General features: G+C 47.1%; 1 protein-coding gene across 6 annotated transcripts in view; it reads left to right on the forward strand.

Moving 5' to 3' along the window:
* rims1b (regulating synaptic membrane exocytosis 1b) overlaps positions 1-10,000 on the forward strand; it is a gene marked incomplete at both ends in the record, with an annotated part of 66,171 nt that overhangs the window by 29,692 nt on the left and 26,479 nt on the right. For 5 of the 6 annotated variants that reach the window (XM_080523774.1, XM_080523777.1, XM_080523776.1 and 2 more), the window contains 3 exons: positions 1,810-2,111; positions 2,930-3,924; positions 9,694-9,734. In XM_080523774.1, the coding sequence (XP_080379900.1) occupies positions 1,810-2,111; positions 2,930-3,924; positions 9,694-9,734 (1,338 nt within the window). The remainder of the gene's footprint in view (positions 1-1,809; positions 2,112-2,929; positions 3,925-9,693; positions 9,735-10,000) is intronic. The other variant, XM_080523778.1, reaches the window with a different exon arrangement.

Below are 10,000 nucleotides of genomic sequence, written 5' to 3' on the forward strand. Positions count from 1 at the left end.
CTAACTGACTGCTAACGTCTATTCGACAGTGTCAGTCATAGAGCCAGTTTCCAGGCTTCAAGGGCTTGTGTTTTTCAACATAAAAGAGGTCCTCTCTCAGCAGAAATACAGGAATAGTTCTATTTTTCTTCCATTTTGGATTCATCCAGTAAAAGGAAACTGTGTGGGATTATATATTTCAGAGGAGATAAACCGTTATTTTTCTCGCGGTGTAAGGGAGGTGACTTTCAGTAGCCATGGCGACATGTGAGTATGGTGCCTGTCGTCTACGATCAGTGATTTGTGTGTAGGTCCAGGGACGTGAACAGACTTATTGAAGAGCCGGTCATTTTTGGGGGGAAACAACAAAAGGGGGCGGGGGGGGGGGGATTGGTGCGATCCAAGAAAAAATAAACTGCGTCCCTCACCGACTATGCCTATGCTTTATGGCTTCGACTTGCCCTTTGAGGCAGATGTTCATTAGATTTCCTTGTTCTTCTTGATGTCAGTTGGACATCACAGGTTCACAAGTTCTTTTTTTGACAAAGGATGTCACTATTGCTTCAACATCACTAATGTTCTTCTGTTGCCTGTCTCAGGATCGACATGTGCCTAAGCCTATTATTATCATTGCCGTGGAGGCTGGTGGAGGTAGAAATCAGAGGATGGGCTCCTGGTAAGGCATGGAACAGAAAGAGGAATGGAATCAAAAACATGTGTCTGATACCATTCCTCATTCCGTTCCATGCATTACAATGAGCCCGTCCCTCGAGTATCACCTCCACCAGCCTCCCCTGTTGTCATGCTATCCATGCCATACACAACAGGAGGGGTTGGCTCAAGCACATGCAGCAGTATAAGCCAGGCTAGTTCTTCTAGCCTCTCTTGTGTGCAATGAGAAGCAGCGATGTTGGAAAATGTAGAAGGCCTTCCTTACTGGCTTGTTAATGTTCTGTGTCGTCAACTATGTGGAAGATTTAGAGGCTTGTCCTGCATAGGCAACCTGCCACTGCTTTCTCACTTTATGTTATGCTGCACAGACATCCTGAAGAGGCCGTTTCAATGCTAACTATAGTGATAGCAGTGTAATAACAATAACACCCTTGTTACTAAGAGTAGTGGATATTCGGAGAGCAAGCCTTAGACTAATACCCTTCATTTCTTTGTGATCATGGACGTTGTGTTGAGAAGGTTCCGCCTTACCTCCTCCACATCTACACGTGGCCTTTACTGTTTAGTCTGCAGTAACCTGGGGGGGGGTTGATGGATACAGAGCTGGGAAGGCTAGTGGAGGACAGGCTCATCGTAATGTGTGGAATGGAATGAGGAAGGTCATCAAACACATTTGTTTGATACCGCTCTTTATTCCGCTCCATGCGCCACAAGGAGCCCATCTTCTGATCTCTCCTTACACAAGCCTCCCCTGAGACCGAGGTATTTTAGGAAACCAGCTGTCACCAGTGTCATAGATGACCTATCACATACAATCTGTCAGAGTCAGGAGAGGAGACTATGATGAAAGATGAACAGGAAGGGTTGACTCAGGTTAGGCTTCCTAAAACCCCTTTACCGTAGTGTTTGTAATATAGGGTACACAATCCTGCCCTTGACATGTGGGCGAGTTGCCTGTCTGTCTTTTCTATAGACAACTACAGTGTTGCAGGCTTCATTTGTCTAATATGGTTCTAGACTTGCCCTAGTCACCAACCACCAAATATATTCTATAGATTGACCATGAGACTGTCTTCATTAAATGTTCAATGTTCAACCCCCAGCACCCACCCAGTAGTGTGAGTCTAACCGCCTCCTCTTCTCCCTCCACCCCTACAGGTAATGTGGGTATGCAACCTGTGCCGTAAGCAACAGGAGATCCTCACCAAATCGGGAGAATGGTTTTCGGGGCCGGAGGGGAGGCAGATGAGCCTGGACGGCGCCCTGAACGACCCGGCCGTTGGAGGTGAGGCGGCAAGGGACAGGAAGCTCCTGCGTTCCAGGTCCCAGGCCCCCTCCAGCGCTAACGCAGTGAACACTAACGCGGGGCTGCCGGAAGGAACGCAGCTGCTGAGCGGTAACGCCAAGGCATCAGAGGCCATGCCCGCTTCACGGTCCCGGAGCGAACCACCTCGAGACAAGTAGGACATCCGGATACAATCACCCCCCCCCCACCTTTCTATTCTATCACAATTCCTCTCTTTAACTGGTGCATACAATTCATTTAGTAGCCAATCAAAGTATTGTTGCTAGGTAAATACCACATAAAACACCTACCCCTCTAGGTGATAAGTGTTCCGGAATTCTTTGGCAGTTAGTGAGTTAAACATGGTAGAAATTGTCTTCCTCACTGTATGAGTGACATCTTTTTGTCTCCTTAGCCAAGCTGATTTTAATAACTTTAATGGGCATTTTTTAATGTATGTCCAAACATGAGACAATGTCTCTTTATAACTACTATCACCCTACTACATCAGTATTTTTCTTGTTCATTCTTGAACATACATGAACATTTGGCATATTTCTCCCGTTTGACAGGCATTCATCAAATCGTCTCTCTCTTGCAGAGACCCATTTTCCATGTTGTGGTATATGGATTGCAGCATTTTATAATCCCCTTTGAGTAAAGTAGTGCTGTCCTAGCTTAGCCTTGCAAGAGGAAGCTGAGTCATAAGTTTTAGTCTTGAGAGGTCCTTGATTAATTTCCTTTGATTCGCGTCTCCTGGGTGAGTACTGTATGCTCTGTATGCATCACTCAAATGTGCTCGCTCTATTCCCATACAGTGGGAACAGACCATCAGGATAACGTGTTTTTATTTTATTTCCCTTTCATTTTAATTCAACTTATTTAACCAGCAAAGAAAAGTAGTGCTGACCTTGAACGAGGCCTCAACACATAGACCTTTTACCAAGTCAGGACCTACTTACATCAGAGTCAACCCTCTCTCCTCTCTCCCAGGAAAAGGCCTGTGTCCCTGCATGAGCAGAATGGCAAGGCAGGCGTGGGTCGTGGTGGCGGCCGGAGGCCCCCTGGGAAGCTGCAGTCCGTGGCTTCCCAGGATGAGTGCATGGGGCCTGGGTCAGAGAGACGGGACAACCGGCGGCTGGAGAAGGTCCGCTCCCAGGACTACCAGGACATGGAGGGGGACCTGGGACGCCACGACCCCAGGAGACGCCCGGAGGACGATGACAGGGAACGCCAGCGGCAGCGCGAGGAGGAGTTCCAGACCCGTTACCGCAGCGACCCCAACCTGGCGCGCTACCCGATCAAACCTCAGAAGGAGGAGCAGGAGATGCGCATGCACGCCAAGGTGTCGAAAGTACGCCACGAGCGGAGACACAGCGACATTGCCATCAATGAGGTGGGGCTGGAGCCCGGGCAGGGGGGAAGAGGAGGGGGAGGGAACATGGGGGAGATGCCTGAGAATCGTCTTAGCAGGAGGGGAGGCGGTGGAGGCGGTGGAGGTGGTGGCGGTGGTCAGGCCGACCGTAAGTCCCTCATAGAGAACCACCACGCCTACTCGATGGACAGGACCGTGGGGGGTAGCGGCGGGGGTGGTGGTGGAGGTGGGGGGCAGGAACCCCTCCCCAAGCAGAACCACCCAGGGCCCCAACCAGTTGGCGGCGGCGGCGGCGGCCCTCGACCAGGCCCCCATCCTGGTGGTCCACATCCTCCAGACTGGGGCCCCCCTAAGAGCCACTTGGACCCGGGCTCGGCAACCATGTTGCACAATAAGGCACGGAGGGACAAGGCGGGTGAGAGCCTTCTGAGGAAGGACTCCCAGAGCTCTGACCAGTCGGAGTCCTTGCGGCCGCCCCCGCCGCGGCCTTACAAGAGCAAGCGCGGCGTCAACAAGAGGCAGATGTCCATCAGCAGCTCCGAGGAGGAGGGCGGCTCCACGCCCGAGTACACCAGCTGTGAGGACGTGGACATGGAGAGCGTCAGCGAGAAAGGTACGTCTGGCAGCTCCCTGTTTCTAGGATTTTTTACATATTGATGATTGTAGTTCTTCCTGTTCTTCATGTTCTTCCTTGACCAGTGATGGTGGAAAAACTTCCAGGTCCTTCTTCTAAAGTATTCAGCGTGCTGTATCATCATCATCATCATCATCATCATCATCATCGTCATCATCATGTCTCAGTATGTTGTTGGTGTATTTCAACGTTGGAGAATGATCAAACCCTGTTGACCAGGAGAAGCTGGTGGAGGCAGAAATCGGTTGATCGGGTGACACGTGTTTGATACCGTTCCTCATTCCATTCCATGCATTACGATGAGCCCGTCCTTTGATTTCTACCTCCACCAGTCTCCCCTGCTGTTGACCATAGATTACATAGGCCACCTGTAAAACAGTGGAGGCTGGTGGAAGTAGAAATCGGCAGACGGGCTCATTTCGGATTCAGTTCTAATCAAAATAGCTCCGGACTAAAAGTTGCCATTAATCTGACCCATGTGATCTTTGCAATCAGGCTGGATTTCCAATGTACAGTACGTCTCAGCTTAACCTATATCTTCGTGTCTAACCAACTGTAGGATCCACCGAAGGAAATCTGCATATCCCTTACATCTACAAACTCTATAGATAGACTAATATCCTGTTGCTCTCGGGACTGCACTCTTTTATTTGGAAAGTTCCCTGTGATTTAGGCCAGCAGATTTGCAGAATTAGGTCAACAACAAAACTCAGCTCTACTACGTAGCGCTTCTCTGAAAAACACCGGCTGTAGCCACGGACGGACAGATAGGCAGTAGGGATCTGGTTTGTGGATGCCGCATGTTCTTTTTTGGGCTAGCGGGCTAATGCTAACAGCTTTGCCGCCCACCTATGGCTGCTAAGCTATTTTGGCCCTGGACCGGCCAGACAGCGTCATCATGGACGGCTGGTTACTCATCTCACTTACCGGTCAGCAGCCATTCCCAATCCAGATGTTTTAATCCAGATTAATGTCATGGACGATAAATGGGTGGAGGGGAGTGTGGATTGGACTGTGTGATTAGCCGGATTTACTCTTTAGCTAACGGGAGAAGTATCCAATTCTCGTAAGGGTAATTTGATGATTTAATGGTTTTTGTTTATGAAAGGCACTCTTTTTAGGGTGTGAGTCTATCCTAGTTTTAAGTTTCAGTAGGTCCCGGACAATTCGGCTATCATTGCCCATTGGATGAAGCATTGCGGTGGTGAAGAAAACAGGCAGGAACCTGTAGAATCTTAGGCCCAATCCCATTACACCCCTTGCCCCTATAATTTAGCTCTACCTCTCCGTTTTGTGTGTTCACCTGTAGGGCAGGGTTTCCGTTAGAAAAATTTGCCGTCGGACATCGTGTCCGGGAAGAATTCGATTTACCGGACAAACGTGATATATTCCGGTCATCATATTAAAATATAAGAAAAAAATAATAATTCAAAATCATAAATTTTTTTTCTCAAATCTAATATAGCGGTTTGTCGCGGTGATTACTGTTGTGTAGCGGCCTATATATGCAATTTAATGTCTATTTCTCATCCGATACGATTAGATGCGAGCTATATAATAATATAACATGATTTGACGCATGCGCGAACGGGCGCCTCACTGGGAACTGAACAGACAGCATCGATCAATGAACGGACTCCACATTACGTTAACTGAAGTTTGTTAAATTGTTTGGGATTAATGTGAGTTTTCTATTTTCTCTTTCCAGTTTTACCCTTTTTTTTAAATCAATAAAACAACGTCATTTCTATAACCAGGTCTCGCTGGTTGGGAAGGCATTTCGTTTAGCTCGGGAGTATGACAATGGGGAGAACATAACTGTTTATTGAGAAACAATTGATAGGCAGTCTGGGATACGTATATAAAGAAATACCACAATGTCTAGATGTATAACATTTTATTGAACAGTAACAGTGCAAGCATGTAGGCTTCTGGCGTGACATTTGGTGTATGTGCTTGGCTGAGGAGCCAATGGTGCGAAGCTACCATCTGTGGGATTATGACTGAACGCCTCTAAATCAGAATCCCCCCTAAACGGAACGATACCGTAGCGCCGCGGACCTTCGGTTGGCCCAGGATAGCCGGTCCTTCGGGGCCGGTGAGTAGAGCCGTTCGTGACGGGGTTGGGGTGCGGCCGGATGAGTGTCGCCCCTCTCCTGATGCGCACCGCATGTTTGTGGAGGACCTGGTGCTAAATCACTCGTAGACGACCTGATTCTGGGTCAGGGTTTCGTACGTAGCAGAGCAGCTCACTCGCTGCGATCTATTGAAAGTCAGCCCTCGATCCAAGCTTTTGAGTTTTGCCATCTTTCCATTAATTTAATCGCTCGCTATGGTGCACTTTGAGCTGCAACGTTTGCGTATTACTATGGTGGACGGGTTGGCAGGGTTGCCAGATAGGCATGGGTTACCGCCGAATGGGCTACTGTGTTTAAGCGGTAATAGACTGGTTAAGCTGTAATCCCATCTGGCATCAATCCCATGTGGCACCTGTGCGCTGTTTCGCATAGGCCGGCCTACACATTAGGAGTCATCATCATGCCGGTGTCAAATCATATCATAATAAAAGAAATACATAGCCTATATATTCGTCTTTTTTAAAATAGAAGGAATCAGAATGTGAACTTTAGCGAATTGTATTCAAAGGGAATTATTTTCACCGGACAATATGTCCGACGACTTTTCAATTTGTCGGACTTCAACAACTTTTACCGGACAAAGTCCGGGAATTACCGGTTAACGGAAACCCTGCTGTAGGGGTAGGGTGTCCCATTTCTTGTTGGGATAAAGGGGTAGGGTTAAGTGGTAGGGCTACATGGCCCTCCAAACAGAGTTTTTTGAGACACGCACTCTAAACCGAGACGCACACTCCAAACCAAGTGTTATTCCCAGAATGAATTATCGGTAAGATAGTGGCGAACACACAAGCAACAAAAGAAAACCACAAATGTCATTATTTTCTTCGTCAATAAAGATTTCAATGTATTATAGACTTTTCTTTTAACAAGCATAACAAAAAGCTAACTACCGTTACAACATTGTTTTAACGCTGATTTGTGCATGACATTCCCACATATTTCCATGTTGCATTTCCCTTTGATGGCATATGACGCCTGGAGGAGCACGGGTTGCTAGCCAACAGAGCACCGCTATTCTGTCATGAAGTGGCCTCATAATTAAGCATTAAATTTTTTTATTTGATGACTTGTTTGATCGATTGATAGCGTGAAACGTATATGTTGTGAACAAATCATGAGCGTCCATGCTTTCTGTGATACTACTGATGATGTATCAGGCTCTTGAAGGGTTGTCCCATTTCATAGGGGAAGATTTCAACCACTACCCTTTGTAACTCTGTTCCGAGGGGCAACTCGAAAAGCGAGGGCCACTCGAAAATGAGGGGTAGGGGTAAAAATAAGAAATAGGATTGGGCCTAAGACTAGGGACGGGCAACCCCTGTCTTCAGGGCATGCTGTTCTCTCAGTTATTTCATTTATTCATTCAGGTCTTTGGTTGCTCAGATCAGTGAACTACAGGGGAGGTAGTGTTTGATACCATTCCTGATTCAATTTCATGCATTACAATGAGCCCGTCCTCCGATTTCCACTGGCTGTACGTGATTTCTCAAGTCTAAATCGGTCGCTGACTTGAAGGAAAACCCATGCAGACACTCTAGGAACAGCGATCCCCATCCCTGTCTTTCAACCATGCTGTTCCATGTCGTGTGTTTGCACTTAAAGGCACCCGTACTGCTTCGAGATGAACAACGTTAATGTGCACTTGTATGCACACTTTACATGCTATTTAGTGGACCTGCAAGACAGCTTTACTGATCCAATCAAGCGGGTCAAATGAGATTGTAAAACTTTTATGCCGCGTCGTATAATATGTTGTTGGGAGATTGGCGGTTTTAATACCTTGCGGCTGTATTGGGGGAAACAGACTGGGCTTTTCTAAAAGCCAGAGGAGACCTTTATGAAATTAAGAATCTGTTTTGAGACGTGGTGGAAATTGATTTGGCTGCTAAGGGGGTACTGTATTTACAGTAAAAGGAGGGCTAAGATACAGTCCGTCTCTAATTGGTCGGCTTTCCCGAAGGTGTTAAAAAGTGTAAGATGATACAGCAAGGAGGAAATGGAAGAGCTAATTTTTAAGTGTTGATGTCAACTCTAAAGTGTGTGTGCGTGTGTGTGTGTGTGTGTGTGTGTGTGTGTGTGTGGGTGTGGGTGCATGGGTGTGTGCGTGTGCGTACGTGCCTGTGCATGTGTGTGTGTGTGTGTGTGCGCGTGCGTACGTGCCTGTGCATGTATGTGTGTGTGTGTGTGAGAGTTTGTAGCATATCTATTATATTAACGTGTAGCATATCTATTATTATATTCTACAGGATTGTCAACACCGTTCACCACTGATCAGTGTTAAACCTGCAGCCCTGCAGTTACCACGGTGTGAGTCAGGGTCAGGGTTAGGGTCATGGTTAGGACAAAGCTTTATCTGGGTCAGACTTGGTCACTGACCAGCTTGATCCCTGTTTTTGGGAGGGAATTCATTTAGGATCACAAAGGAGCTTCTCCAAGTTTGTGTTTTTTATTTGTTTTATTTTTAGGTGTTTCACCTATTTATTTATTTATCCAGGGTAGTTTCATTTATATGTCTTTTGAGATGCTAATCTATCACTTGATTTCTTTGGCCTGTGTTTTTACATCGTGGCACATACAGTACAGGCACATTTAGTTTAGTTACAACTTAAAAAAAAAAAACACTAGATAAAAAACACAACATTATTCTCATCAGTAAGCCTTACTAGCACATTAGCAATGCTTTGATGTAGACGGTATCAGTGAGAAAAAAGGAGCTTCCCAGGCCAGACTTCGTTATCTCCTGCGTCGTGTTCGACTGCTCAAACTGAAGAGGCCAACTCAGCAACTCTTGAAACGGACGAGTCAGCACAAAGTCCTCCAAGCATTCCCAACGCATTCACAAGATTTCCGATTTCACTTCCAGACCAGCTAAAAAACGTTTCTCCCTCTCCGAACCAACCCCCCCCCCCTCCACCCCCCACCTCTCCCTCGCCGGCACCACCTAACTTCAATTCACTTCGCTTCACCTCAGCTGTTTTCAAACACCCGTCTGAACAGTAGCCATGGTCAGTGCTAGGGGACTCTGGGACTTCTCTGGCTGGTCCCCGAAGCTTAGAAGTCCTTCTCTGATCCCGTACTGTCCGTTCTGTTGTTCTGTTCCGTTCTGTCGTCCGTTCTGTTGTCCTGTTCCGTTCTGTTCCCATCCTGTGCATTCTGTTGACGTCGTCGTCCACCAAGGAGAATGAAATCCCTCGAGGGCAGAAGGAGGCTGTTGGGGGGTGTGGACGTCAAGGCTGGGCCTGTGTGTGTCCAGTGTGTCCAGTCGGGGGAAGGCTGCGGCTGGTTCTTGTCTGAAGTGGGTCCAGTCGCAGTCTTCCACCATCTGGTAGTGTTAATGAGAGTTGGGCTGAATGAAGTGTGTGTACCAGTTTGTCCTCTCTCACCTGGGTGCTGGACTGAGTTGACTTGAGTCTGAATCAGAGTGATGCTTCACTTCTTTTTTTCTTTTTTTATCTGATGACTCTCTCTCTCTCTCTCTCTCTCTCTCTCTCTCTCTCTCTCTCTCTCTCTCTCTCTCTCTCTCCCTCTCTCTCTCTCTCTCTCTCTCTCTCTCTCTCTCTCTCTCTCTCTCTCTCTCTCTCTCTCTCTCTCTCTCTCCCTCTCTCTGCAGGTGACTGGGACTGCTATCCTCTGGATCCCGCCGTGTGGCATGTAAGTTTGAGGAGAAAAGTGACAGATTTAGACAGGGCTGGACTAGGAAAATCATTCAGGCCGGGAAATATAATGTGATATAATGTGGGTCCATGGACATTTTTAGTTACAAATACTTCATTTCCTGCAGTCTGGTGAATTTTAGTGCATGTGAATCAAAAACGAATGAGCTAATAACTGCTTAGTACAATGTACTGTTATGACCCTCAAATAAAACCAAAGGTACATATCATTAAGGAGGGAGACGACCTAACTTTTAACCAATA

The sequence above is a fragment of the Nansenia antarctica genome, assembly GCF_963989245.1.
Source record: "Nansenia antarctica genome assembly, chromosome: 2".
NCBI classification, from domain to species: Eukaryota; Metazoa; Chordata; class Actinopteri; order Argentiniformes; family Microstomatidae; genus Nansenia; species Nansenia antarctica.